The 25,253-nt window shown below is 50.1% G+C and overlaps 1 protein-coding gene across 1 annotated transcript; it reads right to left on the bottom strand.

Annotated features, from left to right (window-relative positions):
- Positions 1 to 15,617: 15,617 nt before the first annotated feature.
- On the bottom strand, positions 15,618 to 20,574 carry LOC141026571 (uncharacterized). Its single transcript, XM_073503327.1, has 8 exons — positions 18,232 to 20,574; positions 18,002 to 18,157; positions 17,887 to 17,922; positions 17,674 to 17,766; positions 17,528 to 17,592; positions 17,014 to 17,457; positions 16,501 to 16,777; positions 15,618 to 16,416 (listed from the first exon to the last, which is right to left on the bottom strand). Exons 1-6 carry the CDS (start codon positions 19,123 to 19,125, stop codon positions 17,151 to 17,153), a joined length of 1,551 nt encoding a protein of 516 aa, XP_073359428.1. The 5' UTR covers positions 19,126 to 20,574; the 3' UTR covers positions 15,618 to 16,416; positions 16,501 to 16,777; positions 17,014 to 17,150.
- Positions 20,575 to 25,253: the final 4,679 nt, after the last annotated feature.

The raw sequence follows: 25,253 nt of genomic DNA, 5'->3' as shown, positions 1-25,253 counted from the left end.
TTCATTTATGACATACTTAGCATACTTAGGTAAAAAATGGCATGATAATCTTTGTTAGCTCCAAAATGATATAGACTTAGCTCATTTTCGTCGAAAATGACATAATAACCTTACTAAGCTCCAAAATGACCTATTTACCTACCTTAGCTCTAAAATGACCTACACTTGGCATTTTTACCTAGCTTAGCAATAAAATGACATTTTTACCTACCTTAGTTAGAAGAAGAAGAAGATAAATAAGAGGAGAGGAGAAAAAGAAAGAGAAGAAAAAAAATCTTCTTCTTCTTCTTCTTCTTATTCTAACTACTACTCTTCTTCTTCTTCTAACTAGTCTTCTTCTTCTTCTAACTAGTCTTCTTCTTCTTCTTCTAACTTTCATATCTCCAATTTGCAGATTTGCTTTACATGAGGAAGCTTGGATTCATGGAGTGTACTATTCTGATTATGTTCAATATGTATGCATGGATATGTTGTTGGAAACTAGTTTCTGGTTATGCATGTATATATGGATATGTTGGACTTTGTTGAACTATGTTGGATTTGATGAAATATGATGTTGGATATATATGTTGTTGGATTTGATGAAATATGATGTTGGACTTGCTGTTATATGTTGTTGGATATGTTCCATATGTATGCATGTATATCTGTGTTTGAAACCCTGTCAAATTAAATGGATTAAAATAAAATTAGGGGATATGTAGCCTCTTTGCCGTCTGCTAGCGGACGGCAAAGAGGACACGTGGCAGTCACCTGTGCAAACTGGGAACACTGGCTGCTTATTTGGTCATTTTGCCGTCTGCTGGCAGACGGCCAAGTGACCAGCTATGTCGTCAGCCAGCAGACGACAAAGATTCATACCTCTTTGCCGTCTGCCGGCGGACGGCATAGCTGCACACGTGGCAGGTTCCCAGTTCTGCCTAGCTGCGCATGTCCGTTGGCAGACGGCAAAGAGCGCCGTTAAACCCCTAATGGCTCTCACGCCACCGCACTGCCGTCCGTAGTCTTTGCCGTCTGCTGGCCTCGGATGGCGGACGGTGTAATCCTTTGCCGTCCGTTTCTGGGAAGCAGACGGCAAAGAAGGCCTTTGCTGACATGCGTTCATCCAGACAGTTTGCCGTCCGCTAGCGGATGGCAAAGAGTTTTGCCGTCCGTGAACCATGCCTTTGCCGTCTGCCATGGCGGACGGCAAAGAAGCTGATTCTAGTAGTGGTACTTCTGTTTCTTGGTAAAAAATTCTAATCTTCATGAGAATATAATGCTGCCTAAATTGGATATGTTTGTGTTGATTACTAATGAAGGGCCTAGCATGGACAAGAGGGATGAACATTGGAGCAGGATCAAGCATGGAGATGAACGCTTGCGTGAAGGGATCCAGAATGGCGTTTCTAGTACATATTTGAGCACTTTGAAGCCTCTGTGATGACCTACAAGGACATGGAATGTACAAGATGCCACTTCATAAATTTTGTCCAGAGGCTATTATAGGTGCTGCATCACCTTATTATTGGGCCAGGCCCATGTAATTTCGAAATACATGAGTATATGCTATTTTTAGAGTCCGTATGTGTGGGGAAACAAGAGTTAGGGTTGGTTTCGGACCCCTCCTCCAAGGGCCACGAAATCCCCCCCCCCTCTTCCTCCATATATACAGCCCTTAGGGTATCGTTTAGACTTTGGGTTTTGTTTAGATTAAAAGTTTTCCATAGCTGCAACTTTGCGTACTTCGTTTGTGTTCAACAACAAGACGAAGGCGTCACAAAACCCCACTTGATCAATAAATCTTTCCTCTTTAATTCGCAATTTCCAGATTGCAATTTTAGTTCTTGCTTGTTCTTCGTTTGCTTGCAAGAAATAGACCCTCATTGTCGTGGTTTTGTCACGGTAGATGACCTTGTGAAAGGACTTAGGTGTGGAGCCATCACAACGTAGATTAGCTCAAAGGGGTTGAGCGGGTCAAAGGACACAAGAGTTTACCCAGGTTCGGCCCCTCACAACGAGGTAAAAGCCTACATCCTGCTTCTAGTTGTATTGCTTGTGTTTCGATTACAAGGGAGCGATTACGCTTGACCCAGCTATCGATCAATTGTTTCTTGGGTAAATCCGCTGCTGGGTCTCACCTTTATAAACACAATTTGAGGCCCCGGGACTTAAAAGAGACCGAGCCAGATCAGACAATGTGACCAGCTGGGTTTCTATGTCACTTTGCCTTACCAGGCAAGTAATCATTGGGCGGCTCATACTTCTGGGTCCTGGGCCATCACCAAGCCTGCCTCTTAAGCCGTCGCCTTCCTATTTTGTCTTCTTGGGCCTTCTTCACATTACGTCGCCAACGGTGTAACCCGTCCCCTCCTGGGCGGGTCTGTGGGGACCCCGCCTCATGAGTCGAGATCACCGAAAGCACGTGTACAGTGATCCCAAAGATCAATGCTCACTGAACACATAGATGCTGAATAACAAGAGTCTTACATCCAAACATACCGTCTTACACAAATTATGACCATTATGGTCAAGTCTTACATAGATAAGCCTCATGGCTGAACATCGAATAAACTCAAATACTGAAAGTCTTCATAGATTAGTAGAACCAATGCCATCTGCCTTAACCCTACAGGCATTCTAACTGGGACAGCGTCCTAGTTCGCATGTTTGTCTCCGAAGAACTCTTCCTCAAATTACTACTCTTCCATGCCTGGCCAATTAAATAACCAGTGGCAAGCCAATGAGTACTTTGAATGTACTCGCGAGCAACCCATGTTTTGGCTCAATATACAACATTGCATGACATAGGTAAATTTTTGCATAAAGCTAATTTTATCGTGCTATGACATGTTCAACAACTGGTAAATCATGCATCATATGAACTCAAGTAACTATAGGGACTGGTTACAGATATCAATATAAAGGGAGTGGGCTTCAACCCAGCTCAATCATGTCAAGTCCTTTGACTTGACCCAAGTAGTTCTTCCCACTTATCCAAACACACACTAGTTTGTAAACAAGTGGACGTAGCCCAAGAGTGGTTACCCAACTATCCTTGACCGTGGACATGGCTATTCGAATAGTTTTACACTCTGCAGAGGTTGCACCCTTTACCCACAAGATCCGGGGAACTTCCATGTCATCCACGACCCGCGATACCTCAATTACCCGGGGTAAGCACCCGATCGTTATCTCTCCCTAGACGACACTATCATAGAGTCCACTCGATTGGTAGCAACCCCCGTGCCCAATATTTCTCATCTTAAGATTTTGGAGCCACGCTCCCATATTCATCACATACCACAAGCACAGGGTACCAACAGTGTGTCCAGTGCCCTGTAAAAACAGTCATGGCCGCCCTACCTGGCACGACCCCGTCCCGAGAGTGACCTCATGTCACCCCCGTCACTAGTAATGTGGGCACCATGCTAGAATTGGCCTAGGTAATCAATAATGCCCTTTCCCATATAAGGGTAGAGGTTGCGCATGTAAGGCTGGAGTAACGGTCGCAACTTAAACCAATCTGTTTTGAAAACAACACACACAATTGCCTTGGTACACCACTTCATCATCAAGTGGTTACCCAAGTCATTATCTCCCTCGGGCATAAGTGGCACCCGATGGGGTTTTCGAAAAGTTTTTGAAAACAATCTAGCTTCCATCACCATGCATATACCCATCCCCTTTTGCGTAGCTCTACTTAGCATCCTAGCTAGTCCCACTCTCATAACCCTCATAGAAAGGTAGGGTCATGCATCATGCAAGTATCAATGAGAAAAAGCAACGGAGTAACCCACCAAAGTGGTACCCTCCCATCATGATTCCGGTGCAACAACAACAAGTGCTATATGACATGCATAAAAAGGTTTCACGGTATGGTCAAAGGGCTGCTTGCCTGGCTCAGCAAAGTCTTCCGGGTCTTCAAAGTCTTCAAGTCCAACTCCTTCGTCAGCAACACAATCTATCGTCGCAAAATAACAACGAGAAAATAAGGCAGTAGCAAAACCGAAAAACCAAAGTGCTCAGAAAAATGTCAACTAATTTTTCTTAAATACTAGACTGTATTCTAAGAATGAGAAAATTCCTAGTTTTGGATTTGGAGTCATGGAAACAGTGGTAGGAATTTTCAATGACATGCATAAATGCTCAAATTCAAATTTAAATTTGAACAGTGAAGAAAAGTTGGTTTGATAAGAGTTAAAATTGCACCATTAAATAGGTGGGATTATTACAAGAATTTAGTAGTTGGAATTATTGCATTTGGATTATTATTTAATCCTGTGGAATTTTTGCAAGTTTAACAAAAAAGAAAAAGGAGAAGGGGCATTGTGCCTGCTGGGCCAGATCAGCTGCAGCGCAGCAGGCCCAGCCAGAGAGGCTACCCAGCGCACTGGTGCACGCGCGCACCAGGTTTAAACCTGACGAGCGAGGCCCAGGCGTCAGCGAGAGAGAGAGGGGTGATGGAGAGGAGAGGCTGACAGGCGGGGCCCGCCTGTCATTCCTAACCCCGAGTCCAGACGGCCGGCGAGCTCACCGGCGATGATGCAGGGCATGGCGAGGTTAGGCGAGGGCACGGCTGGACTCAACATCGAGTCGCCGTTTTGGTGGTGGCGGTTGCGGTCGCCGGGGTGGCCTAGTTCGCCGGCGACGAGGAGGCACGGTTGGAGGAGCTTCGGGTGGCGGCGGTTCTGGCTGTTTCCGGCAGCTACAGAGAGGGGAAACTGGGGGAAATGATCAATGGAGTGCGGTGGTTCCAGATCGGGGCTTAGGAGCAGCGGGGAGAGCTTCTACCTGCGGACGACGGCGAGCGCCGCGGCGGAGCTCGAGCTCGAGAGCTTCTGGAGAGGAGCGGGTGGTGTAGTAGGGGGTGATTAGGGAGTGAGAGAGCGAGTGGTGAGGAGAGGAGGGCTCGGGGAGGCCCTTAAATAGGCGGGCGGCGGTCCACCAAGGACTCATTCGCCAGCGAGCTTGTTGCCATCGCTGCAGGCCAACGTGGCTCGTGTGGGCGTGTCTGTGGCATTCCTGTGGTTGGTCCAGAGCGAGTAGAGTGAAGAGAGAGAGAGCAGGGGAGGGCCAGAGGTGCCGCGCGTGTGAGGCTGCTCATTGGAGCTCTCGGGTGGCCCGCGCAAGTCCGAGCAGGGGCAGCAGGAGGGAGAAGGAGGGGGACAGGGGTTTAGAGTGTCGCTGACACCGAGGCACCTCGTCGGGCGTGCTGGGGACCCCCGAGGTGGCCGGAGGTGGTTAGCAGCGGCGGCTACAGTGCCTGGCCGCACTGTAGCGTGCTCTGGAGCATGCAAATGGCATGCCATGGCATTCTATATGCCTTGTGGGCATGGCCATTAATGTCTGGCTGCCCTATGGGGCAGTAAAGAAGAGAGGAGGGGCATTGGGTGCCCTGGAGAGCTAGTAGGAGAGGAGTGGGGTTGAGAGAGAGGGGGAAATGGGCTGTCCAGAGGGGTAAATGAGGTGGTTTCACGCCTCAATCATTGAGCTGAGATGCATCCATAGTTACTGGAGGTAGAAGAGGGTCAGGAGCAGCTGTGGTACAAAGTTGAGCCCATGGAGATTAGTGGAAGACGTCAAAAATGGAATTTTGGGAAAGTGGCAGAAAGTGTTTGTTGCTGGTTTGGGTAAGCAAATGAATTTCATTTGACATGAGACACCACAGGGTGAAATGGCACATATAATTAGGGCCTTCCACCAATTTTGAGCTCATTTGGGCAAAGTTGCAAACGCAACTTTTGTAAACCCTAGAAATTGACAAAAATGCCTTTACCAAGATCTAGTCATGCAAAACCATTCCCCTTGATGCACCACCTTGTGTAGTGTCCTCATTTGGGGTTTTGAGGATGTCCACAAGGTTTGGGGTAATTTGGAACAAGTTGGTAATGTATAGTTGGCCAAGTTTGGTCGTGGACAAAAAGGGTTTTGGGGCACTTTTGTGAACAAAAACAATTTTGATTGAGATGGAACTTTGCAATATCATCACATTATTCATATGTGACTTGCTAGAATTTTCCTAGATTTGTTGGAAAATATTTCTTGTAGAAATATTTCAAATACTTGAAATGGACAGAAATGGTTTTGGAGGGTCTTGCCTAATATTTTGAACATGACCATGTGTTGAAACTCTTATATATGGAAAATATATATCCACTAAGTTTCCCTTCTTTTTCTCAAATATTTTTGAAGCGTTAAAATAATTTTAACCTATTAAAGACCATTTATGGCCTTAAAAAAAGCCTTTAAATAAAATAGGAAAATAATTTCGAAAATTATATTTTTTTGGTTTATGGGAGTCCTATATCTAATAGGTTTCAAATATACTCTTTGAAATATTTTTCATGCCCCAAATCAAGTACATGTAGTGCAAACCTCAATTCAGGGGGTTTCTGGAAAACTAATTTTTGAAATTACTATTTGGCCAAATTATTTTTGTAAGAAAATACTATACTGTTCTATACACATGGCATGATCATTGGACAGAAGTTTGGGGCAAGGAGATGATGTATAGAACGTGAAGTTATGTTGACCTTAAAGAGCTCTTGAAAATCACAAAGAGAGAACCAACTCCAAATAAAAGCCAAATGATGCAAAAGTTTTTTTGTTGGTCCAAATTTTCATGCTTTATTAATGCAAATGACATGTTACAAAATGCAGGGTGTGACAGACCTACCCCCCTTACAAGAATCTCGTCCCCGAGTTTCTAAACTAGGCTTAAAAGAGATCTGGAAACTCGAATCTAAGGTAGTCTTCACGTTCCAAGGTTGCTTCTGCTTCGGTATGGTTGCTCCACTGGACCTTGAAGTACTTGATAGTGCGGCTTCGAGTGCGTCGTTCTGCTACGCCCAATATGCAGATGGGCCTCTCACGGTAGGTTAAATTAGGCTGAAGGTCAATGGCTTGGTGATCAACATCCTTGTAGAGATTGGACTTGTCTGGAACTTGGAGACACTTCCGGAGTTGTGACACGTGGAATACGTTGTGCACATCGGATAGTTCAGGTGGTAGTTCCAACTGGTATGCAACTTCTCCTCGTCGGTCAGTGATCTTGAAGGGGCCGATGTATCTTGGTGCGAGCTTTCCTTTGACATGGAAGCGTTGGGTCCCCTTGAGAGGTGTGACCCGGAGATAGACATGGTCTCCAACTCGGAAGGTTATGTCTCCATGACGTGAGTCAGAATAGCTCTTCTGTCATGACTTGGCAGTCTTCAAACGCTCTCTGACAAGTTGGACTTGCTCTTCTGCTTCACGGAGGATATCGGCCCCAAAGACTAGTCCTTCTCCGGTCTCGGACCAATTGAGGGGAGTGCGGCACTTCCGTCCATATAGCACCTCAAACGGTGCCATCTGAAGACTGGACTAGCTGTTGTTGTAGGAGAACTCGGTGAAGGGTAGGCGATCTTCCCACTTAGATCCATGCTAAGACACAGGCTCGGAGCATGTCTTCGAGTATCTGATTCACTCGTTCTTTTTGACCTCCGGTCTGTGGGTGGAAAGCAGTGCTGAAGGACAACTTGGTTCCCATGGCCTCTTGGAACTTCTTCCAGAACCTTGAGGTAAACTAGGTTCCTCGATCAGACACAATCTCCTTGGGAACACCATGAAGGCTTACGATTCGGTTGATGTAGAGGCTGGCTAACCGGTTCCCCTTGTAGGTCGTCTTGACAAGAATGAAGTGGGGAACTTTAGTCAAATGGTCAACAATGACCCATATGGAGTCATGCCCCTTGCTATACCTGGGTAATCCGGTGATGAAGTCCATCCCGACTTTGTCCCACTTCCATTCAGGCACCCTGAGAGGTTGTAACAATCCAGCGGGCCGCTAATGTTCAGCTTTGACTCTCTGGCATATGTCACACTTAGCGACGAAAGTTGTTGAGGATATAGACCTGGGAGTCACCCGCCAGGAGGGCCGGGTTACACTAAGGGTCATTGCCAGAAGCCCGGAGCTAAGTTTCAAGATAATGGGCCAGAGATGGGTTGAGACCCGGCGATGGCTTATTGCCCATAGTTATCATCATTGTTATAGTAGACTTGTAGTGTAAGGCAAGTATTGTTTAGAGTCTGAGCCGGACACTCTTATGAGCCGGCCGGGACTCTAAGGGCCGCTGGGTGCCAACCTCCCTATAGAAAGGGACGACCCGGCAGCGGTTTAGGGGCGACAACAATCTGATCGAGAGCCGGGCATAGCTGTTTAGCTCCCTGGTTATCGAAACCCTGATTAATACCACCTCAACTGGACGTAGGCTTTTACCTTCACCGTAAGGGGCCGAACCAGTATAAACCCTCGTGTTCCTTGTCCCACTTAACCCCTTCAAGCTTCCCAATTGCGATGGCTCCACGCCTAAGTCCTAACCCGAGGACATCTGCCGTGACAATTCCACGACAGTTGGCGCCCACCGTGGGGCTGGCGCACGGTGGATTTGAGTTCTTGAAGGGCAGCTTCGAAGGGCTCAAGGGATACGCTGTGGGCCGGATGACCAAGAGTCGTCGCGGCAAGCTCTACATCGACGATGCGGACTGGGGCCCCGACGCCGGCTCAGTGGAGTACGGGTACCGGGTCCCCTTTGGTGGAATTCATGTCTTCATCGGCAAGATTGGAGAGCCGGGCCCCGAGCCGGATCTCCGCGCCGGTCTCATCGAAACGGCTCAGCGCGCACGGCCCGCCCGGGCCCGGCCTGCCTTAAAGCGCGCTTTTGTGGGATGCATCCACGGAGGGCCCTCTGATCCATCTGGGTCTGGGGATGAGGCGGCCGCCGGCTCTGACGGCGAGTCGGCCGCTGATGAGTCAAACTCGTTGTACCAACTTCAAGATGGCAGGCTCATGAGTTATTCCGATGGCAGCAGTATTCCGGACCTTTTTGAGCCGCCAAGTCAGGTTGGAGTTTTTATGGCTGGTGCGCAGCCTGTTCAGAACCCTGCTTCCGGATCGGAAAACCCGGTGCCTTCCCCGGCTCAGGTGCTGATGGATCTCACGGATAAGATGACGGCCCTGTTAACCGCAACGGTCGACCCGGCGGATCAAGTTCAGCATGATGCGGCGGTGGCACAGCTAAAATTGGATCTGATAAAAGCTAAAGAGGACCTTGCAGCGGAAGGGATCAGACTGGCTGCGGAGCGGGCGGCTCTCGATGCCCGGACTCAGCTGATTCAGGCGCAGTCCTTCCAACTCACGATGGATCAGAACGCGGCCAATGAGGTCATGAGAAGGAGGCATCAAAAGGCTCAATCTCGACTCCCGCCGGTTTACGATCCGCGCAACCTCTTCAACACACCGGGTGCAGGGTCTAGTCACCCGCCGGGGGTCGTAGCACCCGGATCTGGACCCCTTATTCAACCACGAGTGATGGGGCCTCCCCAGGGCCCCCCGCCCCGCCTCAGTATGTGCCAATACCCCCGGGCCATTATAATAACCCGCTGGAGAACATGGTCGCTGCAGCGGCACGGCTGGCGGCTCTGCCCGTTCATGGCGACTCTCCGACGGCTATTGAGACCCGCCGGGTCAGAGAACTCCTCCAGACAGCGCTGGCGCAGCAAGAGGCGTACTCCTACAGCCGGGATAGGATCCATTCAACCCCTCGTCTAGGGCAGAGCCCGAGTTACAGCCGGCACATGGTCTCGGCGACCGGCTCAAGTAATGTCCGACGCCATGACCCGCCCCCTGGTCATGGCCCGGCTCATAATGGAGCCTTCTACGTAGCAGACCAAGCACGCCAGGAGGCGGAGCAGGCGCCTCAAGTGATGGCTTACCAAACCCCCCCGGCTTATCCGACGATGTCCGTTGATGCGGGTATCCCTACTAGAACCGGGGGTGTCCCGTGTTTGATGCCAGCTATCCGTAATGAACGTCTACCCAAGGACTTCAAAGGACCTAGGAAGGTGCCTAACTATACAGCAGACTTACAGCCGGCAGCCTGGATCGAGAGTTATGAGATGGCTATGGAATTGCTGGAAGTCAGCGAGGCGGCCATGGCCAAATATTTCACCATGATGTTAGATGGAACTGCCCGCACGTGGTTGAAAGGGTTACCGCCGAACTCCATCGGGTCTTGGGCTGAGCTGAAAGCCCGGTTCATTCAAAACTTCAAAGATACCTGCAGGCAATCTATGTCAATCGTGGATCTGACTAACTGTAAGCAGCAGGAGGGTGAATCCACGACCCATTGGGTTCGCCGGGTCAAGGAGATCATACATTCATCGGATAAGATGGATGCCGGCTCTGCAGTCTTAATGTTGGAACAAAACTGTCGCTTTGTGCCCCTAAAGATGAAACTCGGGCGGCTTAAGCGTGACTGTACTGATATGGGTACACTGATGGCAGCTCTTGTCAAGTACGCCGATTCCGATGGTACCAAGGATCCCCCTTCAGATGATGAAAGGGTAGGGAAGGCAAAGAAGAACGGCAACGGCAAGGGTCCTCAGTTTAGCCCGGGGAACCAAGGAGGAGGCAAGCGCAAGGCCGATGGCAGCCTAGAGTTTGTAGCCAACACCAACTCTCAAGGCAATAACCAGCGACGCAAGGGGAGGCCCCCTCCCCGAGGCGGCGGGTCAGGACCTTCTCTGGAACAGTTGTTGAATGAACCTTGTCCGAGACACGGTTCTAGAGAGAAGCCAGCGACTCATCTATGGAAGGATTGTGCTATCATGAAGGCCTTTAAAAACTACAATGGTCCGGGTGGCGGCTCAGGCGCCGGCGGCTTTCATGGCCCGGGCGGCGGGTCAAATTCCGGTCCTCAGAACGGTCAAGGGGGCTTTAATCAACAGTCTGGTCAGGGTCATCAACAGCAACAGGGGGGCTATCAGACCAACCCAAAGCAGCTTAGCGGTGGACAGTATCACGTGTTCACCACTAGTTTGTGCAAACGAGACGAGAAGCTTCACAAGAGGGCTGTTAATGCTGTTGAGCCGGCGGTTCCACGCTACTTACGGTGGTCGGAGCAGCCCATAGTGTGGAGTAGGGAGGATCACCCTCCCCGGGTGGATAACCCGGGCCACCTGGCCTTAGTGGTGGCTCCTCAAGTGGGATGCTATAAGTTCACAAAGGTACTCATGGATGGAGGCAGCAGCATCAACATCCTCTATTATGAGACTTTCCGTCGTATGGGGCTAGTTGATAAGAACCTCAGCCAGTCAAATACTATCTTCCATGGTGTGGTACCCGGTAAATCGGCTTATCCAGTCGGCAAGATCGAACTGGAAGTGGCCTTCGGTGATGAGAACAACTACAGGGTGGAGAAGTTGACCTTTGAGGTGGTCAAGATAAGAAGTCCTTACCACGCCATATTTGGACGGCCGGCTTACGCCAAGTTCATGGCACGGCCGTGTTATGTGTACTTACAACTCAAGATGCCGGGTCACAATGGGACCATTACGGTTCACGGCAGCCGGAAAGTGGCTCTGGAGTGTGAGGAAGGTGACGCGGCTTATGCAGAGTCTGTTTGTGCCACAGAAGAGTTGAAATTTTATAAAGACAATGTTGACCCAACAGATATGACCTCTCTGAAAAAGCCAACCACGGAGAATGAACCAGCAATGAAGTTTAAATCAGCTGATGAGACTAAACTTGTTGATTTTGTTCCAGGTGACTCGTCTCAGCAGTTCAGCATCAGTGCAAATCTGGACCCGAAATAGGAAGGCGCGCTCATCGAGTTCATCCTTGAGAATAGGGACATCTTCGCATGGAAACCTTCTGACATGCCAGGTGTACCTAGAGAACTCGCTGAGCACACTCTCAATGTTGATCCAAAATTTAAGCCGGTCAGACAGTTCCTTCGACGGTTTAACGAAGAGAGGCGGAAGGCTATTGGTGAAGAAGTGGCCCGGCTTTTGGCGGCCGGGTTCATTGTTGAGGTTTTTCACCCAGAGTGGTTGGCTAACCCGGTGCTTGTACTTAAGAAGAACGGCACCTGGCGGATGTGTGTGGACTACACGGACTTGAACAAGGCGTGTCCGGCTGATCTTTTTGCTCTCCCCCGTATTGATCAGATCATTGATGCTACGGCAGGTTGTGCACGCTTAAGTTTCTTGGATGCCTATTCCAGGTATCATTAGATTAAGATGGCAGTTAAGGACCAGGAGAAGACGGCGTTCATCACTCCCTTTGGAGCCTTCTGCTATGTCTCTATGCCCTTTGGGCTCAAGTGTGCGCAGGCGACTTACCAATGTTGTGTACAGAATTGTCTCCATAAACAGATCGGGCGCAATGTTCACGCTTACGTGGACGATATTGTGGTTAAGTCCATCAGGGAGGAAACCCTGATAGATGACTTAAGGGAAACCTTCGATAATCTCCGGGTCTACAAGATGATGCTTAACCCGGCCAAATGTGTTTTTGGTGTTCCTGCGGGCAAGCTATTGGGCTTCTTGGTTTCTGACAGAGGAATTGAAGCTAACCCGGAGAAGATCAAAGCTATCACTTCTCTAGCTAAGCCGGCATGTAGAAATGATGTTCAGCGTTTGGCAGGTCGCATCGCTGCTTTAAGCCGGTTCATAAGCCGCTTGGGTGAGAAGGCTATGCCCTTATATCAGTTGATGAAGAAAACGGATAACTTTGTCTGGAATGATGCAGCTAATACCGCCTTCGAGGATTTGAAAAAGCAACTGGCAGAGCCCCCCGTCCTTGCTGCTCCGGTTGATAAGGAGCCCTTGCTACTGTATGTGGCGGCAAACACACGAGCCGTCAGTGTGGCTATGGTGGTGGAGCGTAAGGAGACGGGTAAGGAGCATCCGGTTCAGCGGCCGGTTTATTATGTCAGTGAGGTGCTTATTGAGTCCAAGCAGCGATACCCGCACTGGCAGAAGCTTGTATATGGTGTGTTCATGGCGAGCCGGAAACTCAAGCATTATTTTCAGGGTCATCCCATCACTGTGGTCAGTTCTGCCCCTCTTGGGGATATTATCCAGAACCGAGAGGCTACAGGGAGAATTGCTAAGTGGGCTATTGAGCTTGGGCCTCATGGCCTCAAATATGTGCCACGCACTGCTGTTAAGTCTCAGGCTTTGGTGGATTTTATTAATGATTGGACAGAGTCGCAAGTGCCTGAGCAGAAGCCGGATAACACCTATTGGACTATTCACTTTGATGGGTCCAGGCAGCTGGAGGGCTCGGGGGCTGGTGTTGTATTAGCTTCCCCTAAGGGTGACAAGTTCCAGTATGTGCGACAATTGATGTTTCCTTGCACTAACAATGCGGCTGAATACGAGGCCTTACTCCACGGTCTTCGGGTGGCTAAGGAGATGAGCTTAAGCCGGGTACGGTGCTTTGGGGACTCAGATTTGGTGGTTCAACAAGTATCAGGCACTTGGGATTCTAAGGATCCCCTCATGGCGGCTTATCGCCGCGAGGTTGATGCCATTGCTGGGCACTTTCAGGGATATCAAGTGGAGCACATTGATCGCAGGAAGAACGAGGCGGCTGATGCTTTAAGCCGGCTCGGCTCTCAGCGAAAGCCGGTGCCGCCTAACACTTTCCTGGATGTCCTATATAACCCTTCGGTTAAGTTGCCTACAGAGGAGGACTTGGCTATCCCTGACCCGGAGGCACGACTGGTGGCGGCTCTTCATGTCATACCAGACTGGACAATGCCGTACTTGGTTTATATAACCCGGGGAGAGTTGCCTGAGGATGAAACTTTGGCCAGGCAAATAATCCGGCGGGCCAAGTCAATGATTGTTATCAACGGCGAGTTGCATCATCGCAGTGTTTCAGGGGTATTTCAGCGTTGTATTTCCCCTGAGGAAGGTCAAGAGATCTTGCGCGAGATCCATGAAGGGGATTGCGGCCATCATGCCGGCTCAAAATCCCTTGTGGCCAAGGCATTCCGTCATGGTTTTTATTGGTTGACGGCTCACGCTGATGCGGAGGACTTGGTCAGTAAGTGTGATGGTTGTCAGAGGTTCTCCCGACGGGCTCATGTGCCGGCTCAGGAATTGAGGATGATCCCGATCACTTGGCCCTTTGCAGTCTGGGGGCTTGATATGGTCGGGCCTTTTAAACGGTCCAAGGATAAGAAGACCCACCTCTTGGTGGCAGTGGACAAATTCACGAAGTGGGTGGAAGCTGAGCCAGTTAGCAAGTGTGATGCAGCCACGGCGGTTCAATTTATGAAAAAGGTGATCTTCCGCTTCGGCTTTCCGCACAGCATCATAACAGACAATGGCACTAATCTGTCCAAAGGCGCTATGGAGGAGTTTTGTCAACGAGAGCATATCCGGCTTGATGTTTCTTCAGTGGCTCATCCCCAGTCCAATGGTCAAGCTGAGAGAGCTAACCAGGAGATTCTGAAGGGCATCAAACCCCGGCTTTTGGTCCCTTTGCAACGGACGCCGGGTTGTTGGGTGGAGGAGTTTCCCTCCGTCTTATGGAGCATCAACACTACTCCTAACAGGTCTACTGGCTTCACGCCTTTCTTCATGGTTTATGGGGCAGAAGCGGTCCTCCCTAGCGACATCCGTCACGATTCACCTCGTGTGGCGGCTTATGTTGAGACGGACAATGAACAGGCGCGCCAAGTTGCTCTGGACTTGTTGGATGAACAGCGTGATGTGGCAGCAGCCCGTTCAGCGATTTACCAACAAGACCTGCGCCGTTATCATAGCCGCCGGGTCAAAACCCGGGTCTTCCAGGAAGGCGACCTTGTGCTCCGGCTCATCCAGGATCAAACAGATGCACACAAATTATCCCCACCTTGGGAAGGGCCCTTTGTGGTCAGTAAGAACTTGCACAACGGGTCATATTACCTCATTGATGTTCGGGAGCATAAAGATTCGCGTAAATCTGAGGAGGAGACCCGTCGGCCGTGGAATATCGCTCAGCTTCGGCCTTATTACACTTGAGCTACCGGCTCTTGTGGTGTACATATTTATCTCAGACATATATATATTATGATAAGCAATAAAGCAGGACCTCTGTCCTTTTTTCTCCTCCAAATATACGTGTCATACTAATTTGAAAGGAGGATCCGGCTTATGATCGCATTTGAGTCTAGCCGTAAGCAGTAAGATCACTTGGGGGCTTCCTGTTCAAACATGGGTCGTATTCGAACCAAAGAGAACATAGCTGTCGATACCCATTTGATTGGCAAAGTGCCGAGCTCATTGGGAGCTTGCCTTTGGTCATATTTGAATCATAGTGTAACCCCTCTGAGAACCGACGTGGATCGTATTCGAATCAGCGTCGTTAAACAATTTTCAGAATCACTTGGGGGCTTCCTGTTCAAACATGGGTCGTATTCGAACCCAAGAGAACATAGCTGTCGGTACCCTCTTGATTGGCATCGCCACACCCATTGGGGGCTATATGATCGTATCCGAATCTTGGCTTAAACCCCTTTCGGGCCGGGTCTCTGGTCGTATTCGAACTAGAAGCCCCTAAGTTCCGATTTATCGCAAAGTCTACTCTGATTATGACAACGTGTGCATGGCCGGGTTTCGCTTGACCGGCTTAATTTTGGAGTTATCTTGTTAATTGAACATCCTGGATGTCATCAAGACAAGTCCATTAGAGTTAAGATACCAACCATGCTACCCGGGTCATTTAATCCGGAGGGTGGTAAGCCGTCTTGAGACTTGTGATTTACCTTTCTATGCAGATGCTTGAAGGTACTTTTTTAAAGGTTGAGAAGCACGAAGGATAATTATGACCCGGAGGAGCATCAAAAGAATGACTTCAAAGGATTTCAGCATTCATTACGTGCACGATGGCACGGCAGAGATAAATTGTTGCACTTATTCTATTACAAAAATCTTTCAAAGTTTCAAGGGTGGAGCGTTGTTTGGTGAGCCGCTAGCCGGTTTATGACGCCTGCTGAGTCGAAGTCCCCGGCTCATCTTCTGCTCCGGCTGATCCCAAGGCTTCGAAGGTCGACGACTTCCAGTTGATGCCGCTGAGAGCTTCGAACTGAGCTTCTTCGTCAATTAACCCGGCCGGGTCAATCTCGGGGGCGTAGGTGTGTTGGCGAGCCGGAGGAATCAGACTAAGAGCTTCATAGCGAGGGGTTGGAATCCTCTGATTCTCCGCGTTGTACCCCGGCTGATACTTGGTTAAGTCGGTGTCGTTCCCGATGATGGTGGCCACCGGGCGTACAGCCTTCACGCATGCCGCGAAATCCTTCTGGTCGAGGGTGGAGCCGTCTTCCTTCAGGCTGGGGTAACCCAGGGCGATGTCTGCCGGGTCTAGCTCCGGCAGGAAGGCTTTGGCCCGGCTCAGCGCGGCAATTGCTCCGGATCTTGCGGAGGCTCGACGTAGCTCTTGGATTCGCTGTGCCAAAACTGCGAGCCGGCGCAAGACTTCAGCCAGATGGGTTGGCACCTCATTGGATAGGGCCACCACAGCTAAGGCGCGCTGTGACCCGGTGTAGAGTTGTTCCACCAGGGTGTACACGGCCTTTAGCTTGGTGACCACGCTCTGGTTGAGGTTGGCACTCCTGGGACCTATTTAATAAAGGTCAGGTAAGCCGGTGACAAGGGTGAATCGTAACATGTGCAGACTTGATGAAAGCCGGTGAGGCGACTTACCGAAGATAGCAGCCACCATTTGGGAAACCTGGTGCTTTAGACCGGAGAGCTCAGCGGTCTTCTCAGTGAGGGCCTTCTACGCCAGTTCTGCCCGGGTCACCAGTGCGGCTTTCTCCTCAGCCCAGGCCTTCCGCTCAGCGTCAAATTCAGTCTTCAATTTCTCCTGAGCGGCGATGCTGGAGACAAACTTGGCATTCGCCTTCCGGGTCTCCATCTCTTGAGTTTTTAACCGGCTCTTGAGACCCGCAAGGTCCGACTCAAATTTCTTGCCAGTAGCCTGCATATATTTCCGGGTTATTAAACAGTCATTGTATAAGTCCCAAGCACTTTCCAAGCAAAGACACTTGGCACTTGGGGGCTAATGCATATTGAACGTGTCTATCTACGTACTGCTGGTTCAATTAAGTAAGCCGGACTCTAAGTCTACAACCTATGCCAAGTATAAGTTATAGACTTGGGGGCTAGCATGACAAGGATCACTATGCGGAAAGTAAGAAGACAACAGAAGGTTACCTCAGACTTTTGTTGGATCTGATTGACCATGGCGATCTCCGCGTCCCGGCTCTTGTGAACCTGGCTGATGTAGCCAGAAACAAGCTCTCCAATGCTCAAATCGGGGTAGCCCGAGAGATCCAGATTCGCCGGTGGGGTCACAGCAGCTCCCCCTTCGCGGAGCATTGGGCCAGTGCGGTCGGCCTCCCCGGCTCAACACACTCCGTCCGGGTAATTACCACGTCCGGGTCGTTAGCCGGTGGGGTTGAGCCGGAGGCCTCCGGATTAGCTGACGCTTCGGTCGTTGTCTTGGTGGTCGGGGCAGGGGCTTCAGGCGCCGTGTCCATGGGAATGGTGGCCTCGGAGGCGGCTGGCGGATCTTGAGCCGTCGTCTCCGGCTCAGGCAAGTCCGGCACTCCGGCTGACCTGGTCTTCTTTGCTCTTTTGGTGAGCTTTGCCTGGGCACTGAAAAGACAGAAGTGTTAGGCATACAAAGAGTAAATACAGACAGGTAATGTAAGGTGATTGTTATTACCCGGGTGCAGTTTTGAAGGCCGGCAGACTTGACTGCATGGAGTCACCAGAAGAAGGGGAGGTCTCCTGGTAATTGGAGTCAGAAGAATTAAGCGGTTGACGGATAACACCCGCCAACGGATGAAAAGGGTACAAGTGAGAAAAGACCTCGGTGCGACGTTTCCTTGTCGCGTCAGGTAACCCGGCGGAGAGGTCGGTGTCCTTGCGGGCCCGGGTGAGACGCCGGCTTTCGTGAACCTGCTGCTTCAAAAGAAATTGAGGGTCTTAATGAGCTAATGGATGAGAAAAGCTTACTTTCCGGGTTACCCTTCGGACTTTCAGCTGTGGCAAAGGCTCCGAGTCGGAGGGGAGTAATGTTACCTCTTCAATCACCGGGTTACTGGCGCCGGTGTCATCCTGTCAATAAGCAAAATGATGGTAAAGTGGACAGCAGCAAACAATAAATACGGCAAGAGTTTAAAGGTTTAAGGGTTACCTCTGACTCGGAGCTATCGCTTAATTGCAGCAGCTCCGAAGCAGTGGGTCTGTTTCCCTTTTTGCGAGGGGTGGCTCTCTTGGCGGCTTTCTTCGCCTTCCTGGCCTTCTTGGCCGCCTCATGGTCATACTTGACCCGCCAGAATTTATCATCAGCCTGAGAAATACAGTAATGAGTTCTTAGTAAGATGACAGGTAAAAAAAATGGAAAGGTTAAAGTCAGTGGCTTACCGCTGGGGCTGGATTGGTCTTGCAGAACGGGGCTAGCCTGGTTTTTCCACAGTCTGCCAGGCTCTCGTTTAATAGAGCCTTGGTCTCTTCTTCGGCAACGTCTTCTGGAAGGTCGTTGCGACTATGCCTCTGCGGGTCATCCTTTCGCCCGGTGTACTCACACATTAAGCCGGGGCGGCGGCTCAATGGGATCACCCGCCATGAGATCCAGACCCGGACCAGGTCTATTCCGTTCAGACCGTTGCCTAGCAGGGCCTTGATCTTATTGATCGTTGGAAGCAGAGGCTGGCATTCCGCGGCAGTCAGCTTGTCGGATAGCGGATGAGTCGGCTCCAGGCGCGTTGGGCGAAAGCCGGGCAGCGGGCTCTCATCAGCCGGGGACGTGTCTTGGCAGTAGAACCAAGTCATGTTCCAGTCCTTGGGGTGACTTGGCGGTTCTGCGTAAGGAAATAGACAGTCCCTGCGCCGTTGGATGGAGATGCCGCCTAACTCTAGACTTGGACCGTTTGCGCACTCGGTTTGGCGGTTCAAATAAAACAGCTCTCTGAAGAGCAGCAGACTCGGCTCTTCTCCAAGATATACTTCACAAAAAACTTGGAAGTTGCAGATGTTGGATATGGAATTGGGTCCTATATCCTGAGGCCGAAGGTCAAAGAAGTTGAGCACGTCCCGGAAGAATTTTGAGCCGGGCGGTGCGAAGCCCCGGCTCATATGGTCTGCAAAGATCACTACCTCCCCGTCCCTCGGCTGAGGTCTTTCTTCGGACGGGTCAGGGGCACGGTAGGACATCACTTCCTTCTTGGGCAGATATCCGGACTTAACAAAGTTGGCCAGGGTCTCTTCGGTGACGTTGGATTTCATCCAGTTGCAAGTGATGGGAGCCTTGGGAGGCATGGTGACGGTTGGTGGTCTATGAGGAAGAGAAAAGTGTCCGGGTTAATTATAAGCCGGGGATTATCATTCAAACTACAGTGACGGCTTATGAATGGGACTAATGATATATATTGATATGGTGGGTTATCTAAGCTGTCGGGGCTTTCAGGTTAAGTTGGTCATCTACGGCTTACTGCAGTTAAGTCGGAGGATTTTACAGAGCATGGTTCTCTTTAAACCGGACATGTAAGCCGCCGAGATTCAATGGTTGCGTTTTTACTAAGTGTGGTAAACAGGTTTCACATACTACCGTAACTTTTTTGGATCAAAATAGTCGGAGCAGAGAAAATTTTCTAGACCTAAAAAACAGAGGCAGGAGAAGTTCTTGAGGTTGAACACAGTTCTTATGCAGTAAAAAGAGGATTTCTTGCAGATGAAATGAGTTCCGAACGTCTACCGCAGTGGTTTTACGCAAGGATAAAGATCAACCGACTAAAGTGGTGACGAGGACTGCTGAGTTTCTGGGCAAAGGTGACGAACACGAAGAACGGGAGGAACCCTACCACAGATCTGTTCTAGCAAGGCAGAGAAGACTCACCGGAGTTGAGGAAGAGCGAAGGTCGCCGCCGTTATCTGGTCCGGGTCAGGGTGATGCAGCAGCCGGGTCGATGAAGTTCAGGGGCGCGACGGCGGCGGCGGCGGCAGAAGCACGGGCAGAGGAACGACAGCGCGAGGAAGAAGAAGGAGAGTGTGAGAAGAGAGTGCCGGGCCGGCCTATTTATAAGGTAAGTCATAAGTGGGCGCGAGATTCAAGGAGACCACGGCGTGGTTATCTCCCCCTCACGGCGCCTCGATTTTCGCAAAGACAGTAAAAGCAGAGATCCGTTGTGGATCTGGCGGAGTAAAAAACGGACTTAATGGAGGATGACGTCACGGCGGATTATCCGGAGTCTGGAGAATGACGTCACTCCGGGTTATGGCCTTCACACGAACGGTAAGCCGGAGATTTTTCTGTCGGCAGAGTTGAAGATTGACACGAGCCGGCTCAAGTCAATCTGGGGCCTAATGTTGAGGATATAGACCTGGGAGTCACCCGCCAGGAGGGCCGGGTTACACTAAGGGTCATTGCCAGAAGCCCGGAGCTAAGTTTCAAGATAATGGGCCAGAGATGGGCTGAGACCCGACGATGGCTTATTGACCATAGTTATCATCATTGTTATAGTAGACTTGTAGTGTAAGGCAAGTATTGTTTAGAGTCTGAGCCGGACACTCTTATGAGCCGGCCGGGACTCTAAGGGCCGCTGGGTGCCAACCTCCCTATAGAAAGGGACGACCCGGCAGCGGTTTAGGGGCGACAACAATCTGATCGAGAGCCGGGCATAGCTGTTTAGCTCCCTGGTTATCGAAACCCTGATTAATACCACCTCAACTGGACGTAGGCTTTTACCTTCACCGTAAGGGGCCGAACCAGTATAAACCCTCGTGTTCCTTGTCCCACTTAACCCCTTCAAGCTCCCCAATTGCGATGGCTCCACGCCTAAGTCCTAACCCGAGGACATCTGCCGTGACAATTCCACGACAAAAGTGGCTATCTCTCTCTTCATGCCATGCCACCAAAATCTTTCCTTTAGGTCTTGATACATCTTGGTTCCTCCGGGGTGGATGGAATATGGGGTGTCATGAGCCTCTTGCAAGATCAAGTTTTTGAGCTCAGACTTGTTGGGTACGAAAATGTGATTCCCAAACCACACAATCCCTTGCTCATCCTCTGAGAATCCTGGGGCCTTGCCTTCCTTGACCTTCCTCTTGATGCCTTCAATACTCCCGTGCCCCTTCTGAGCTTCCTTAACATCATCCACCAGGGTAGGCTTGACTTCGAGGTTGGCCAAGAATCCTGGTTGAACCAGTTCCAATCCGAAGCTTTCAAGTTCCTCATACAATGCGGGTAGCCTTTCCTTAATCATAGCGTTGAAGGAACACGCATTTCTGCTTAATGCATCTGATACCACATTAGCCTTTCCGCGATGGTATTGAACACTGAGGCCATAATCCATGATCAATTCTAGCCATCTTCTCTGCCTCATGTTAAATTCCTTTTGAGTGAAAATATACTTGAGACTTTTGTGATCCGTGTATATCTCACACCGCTTCCCTAGGAGGTAATGTCGCCATGTCTTCAAGGCATGAACCACTACTGCTAACTCAAGATCATGAGTAGCATAGTTCTCATCATGAGGACGTAGTTGTCTTGAAAGGTAAGCTACGACTCTGCCCTCTTGCATCAGAACACTTCCCAGTCCGGTTCGTGAGGCATCACAATATATCACAAATTCCTTGTGAATATCAGGTGTGGCCAGAACTGGGGCGGTGGTTAATTTCTTCTTTAGCTCCTGGAATCTTTCTTTGCACTTCGGCGTCCACTCAAACTTCTTGTCCTTCTTCAAGAGCTGGGTCATGGGTCGGGCAATGCTGGAGAATCCTTCAACGAACTTGCGGTAATATCCCGCGAGTCCGAGGAAGCTTCTGACTTCCTTCACATTGCTCGGGGTTTGCCATTCAGTCACGGCTTGAATCTTGACGGGATCTACTGACAATCCTTCAGCAGTCAATTTATGACCCAAGAATCCAACTTCATGCAGCCAAAATTCGCACTTGCTGAACTTGCAGTACAGTTGGTGCTCTCGAAGCTTGTCTAGGACCAACCTCAAGTGTTGTTCGTGCTCTTCTTCCGTCTTCGAGAAGACAAGAATGTCATCAATGAAGACGACAACAAACTTGTCCAAATATTCCATGAAGACCTTATTCATGAGATACATGAAGTAAGCTGGGGCAATTGTCAATCCAAAGGACATGACTGTGCACTCATACAGGCCATATCTGGTTACAAATGCCGTCTTTGGAATATCTTGGGGTCTAATTTTTAGCTGGTAGTACCCAGATCTGAGGTCAATCTTGGAGAACACCTTGTCCCCACTGAGTTGATCAAACAGATCTTCAATCTTGGGAAGTGGATACTTGTTCTTGATTGTAACTTCATTGAGGGAGCGATAGTCAATGCACAAGCGGATGGTACCGTCCTTCTTTGCCACAAACAGAATAGGTGATCCCCAAGGGGAGGCACTAGGGCGGATAAATCCCTTCCTCAACTGCTCTTCTAGTTGCTTCTTTAATTCTGCTAACTCCTCCGATCCCATTCTATAAGCCTTCTTATAGATGGGTCTTGCTCCGGGCGTGAGCTCGATGATGAACTCAATGTCTCGGTCAGGAGGCATTCCCGGTAGCTCATCAGGAAAGACATCGGGGTATTCGCATACTACCGGCACTTGCTCCAACCCAACTTCAGTCAGACAGTTGACTTGGGCGTCTTGAGCAAGCAAACTTAACTTCAACTCCTTGGTCATTGGTCACAGTGACAGTCGGGTTGGCACAATCTAACAAGCCTTGGTGCTTGATGAGCCAATTCATTCCTAAGATCACATACAAGGCTTGTGATCTTAAGACGATAAGGTCTGCTAGGAAGTCTACCCCGTTAATGACAATTCCGACTCCCTTACAGCCTACCTTGGCTTTCATCTCTGCTCTGGGGATTTGTACCACCATAGGGTTATTCAGGGGTGTAGGGGTCATGCCACTTTTTAATGCAAACTTTTGGGTGACAAATGAATGCGTGGCTCCAGAATCAAACAAGACAGTTGCAGGTGCTGAGTTGACAAGGAACGTACCCAACACGACATCTGGGTCTTCCTGGGCTTCTTCTGCAGTGACATGGTTCACACGACCCTTGCCATTGTTGGGCGGGTTGCGAGGAGCTTGGTTCCTTGGTGGCATTCCACGGCCTTGTCCTGGGTTATGCGCATTGGGGCGCGGGGCATCGGGCTTCTTATTGGGGCAATACTTGGAGTAGTGTCCTGGCTGACCACATCCAAAACAAGTGACTTGATTGGAGTTGTTGCTCTTGTTGGCATTGTTATTGGGGTTGTTGTAAGCTGGCCTGGGTTGGCGTACTGCTGAGGCTGATAGTCTGTGCGGGGTGTAGGGGCTCTTGGCTGCTGATAGGTTGGCTTGACCGGGGCTGGCTCCCACGGGCGAGGCTTCTGGTTGCTGGAGCTACCCTTGCTGGTCATCTTGCGCTTACGAGTATCATCCAGAGCGCGTCGCTTGTCCTCAAGCATGAGTGCCTTCTTCACCAAATCAGGAAAGGTTGGGCAGTCACACACAACAAGCGAGTACTGCAGAGTCTGGTTAAGGTCTTCCATGAAGCGCTCTCTTTTGGCAGCATCAGGGCTGACATCTTCAGGAGCATACCTAGATAGAATACTGAACTTCTGCATGTACTCCTTGATTGTGCCACTTCCTTGCTTCAGGGCTTGGAATTCATGCTTCTTGATGGCCATGATTCCGGAAGGAATGTGGGCCTTCCGGAATTCTGCCTTGAAGTCATTCCAAGTGATGTTTTTCCCAACATCCATGACCTTGAATCCATCCCACCAAGCTCTGGCAGTTCCCCCGAGACAGTGAGCAGCATATGCCACCTGCTCACGGTCCTCAGTGTAGCCGACTAGTTCCAACAGATCCTCAATGGTGCAGACCCAGTCGTCAGCATCGAGGGGTTCAGCAGTCTCGATGAAGGTGGGTGGTGCATGCTTCTTGAACTCTGCCAACGTGGAACGTCCATTGCCGTTCCCCGCCGGCTGGCGGTTGACAGCCTGAGCAATCACCTGGAGGGATGCAATGTTGGCTTGGCGTTCCTCTCGGAAGGCTTGGAGAAGCTGAGCCATGTCCATGTTTGGAGGTGGTGGCGGTGGTGGAGCTTGTCCTTGGGTTTGGTTCTGACTGGCTCCTGCTCCGGCAGAACCTCCGGCTTCTTGCTGCTGGGTGGAGGTACCAGTTCGTGTTACAACAGGCATCCTGTTGGAGCGGTCAAGGTCTCATGATTGGGAAAGATGAGGGAAAGCAATATAGACGGGATGCCTAGTAAGGGGGTCGTTATAATACTAATTGTTTTCATGCAAGGGCCAAAAAGGCCAACACATTCATTAAAATCCAAATGGATGATGTAGTCGCTTACAAGTTCCCGAAGGAAAGCACGACGTCCATCAAACACATCAAAAGCAAACACAACACTGCATGGTTTCATATGAACCATTACAAGGACTCGACTTCGCCTAGGGGGTACACGACCTATCCTACCGTAGGGGTTACGAACTGGCATATCCGGGTTCGGATGATGCCTAAGTGGTGGAATGCTCGGTCGCGTAGTCTGCCTCTTCTGGGTCTTCCTCCTCATCATCAGCATCCTGACTTTCCTCTTCACTTGAAGGGGTGGGGGAGTGGAGGAGCTCAACACGGCGTTGCTTTGCCGGTGGTGCAAAGAGCTTGCAGTACTCCCTTGCACTCATGCGGTGTTGCTGTGGGGATCCTCCATCCTTTGGGGGTCTTCTGCCTCGATATGCGATGGTGGGCTATCCAGGGGGAGCACCTTCTTTCTTGATCCTATCCGTCTTCCCTTGTGCTTGGCGAAGAAGTGCCTTGGTCTCATGAAGTTCCTTTCAGAGCTCCATTGATTCCGAGGCCAAGTGTTGTGCCAAGCTATCGGCACAAAGGCTGAAGTAGGTCTGGAATCGGAGTGGAAGTCCTTCCTCCAATGGTCGAGCTGGTGCGCTGCTCTCATCCTCACCCTCTTTCTAATAAGGCAAGAAGCGGGTTGCCAACTCGTCTTCCATCTCGGAAAGAAGGTCTCGGAGGCGGTTGAGTGCCTTGAGGGTCGCCGTCTCGACGACAAGAACCAGTGTTGCCATCTGGGGTCCCTCGAAGAACTAGCTTGTTGGAGAGTCATTAGCCTTCATGATCACTTCCACATGATACTCCATCTCAGTGTCATTGATCCAATTCTCATGGTATGTAAAAATGGGGGCTCGGTGAAACTAGCACTTCTTGAGACTATCTTCGAGAAGCACGGGAAATCCGGTGGTCAGGAAGTCTTCGGGTACGACAGCCATCTACAAGGTTGAATGGGAGAGGTCAATATGGAAGTATATCTTGGGTTTGGTAAGCTTAGAAAAGAAGAGGAGTATAGAGGGTTTTGCAAAACGGGTTTTATCCTAACTAATGCCCATGCTAACTAAGGCTTCCTACAGCCAGGATGGCTC

This window comes from Aegilops tauschii, chromosome 7 (assembly GCF_002575655.3).
Source record: "Aegilops tauschii subsp. strangulata cultivar AL8/78 chromosome 7, Aet v6.0, whole genome shotgun sequence".
Classification (NCBI taxonomy): Eukaryota; Viridiplantae; Streptophyta; class Magnoliopsida; order Poales; family Poaceae; genus Aegilops; species Aegilops tauschii.
This window is presented reverse-complemented; position numbering and strand designations above follow the sequence as displayed.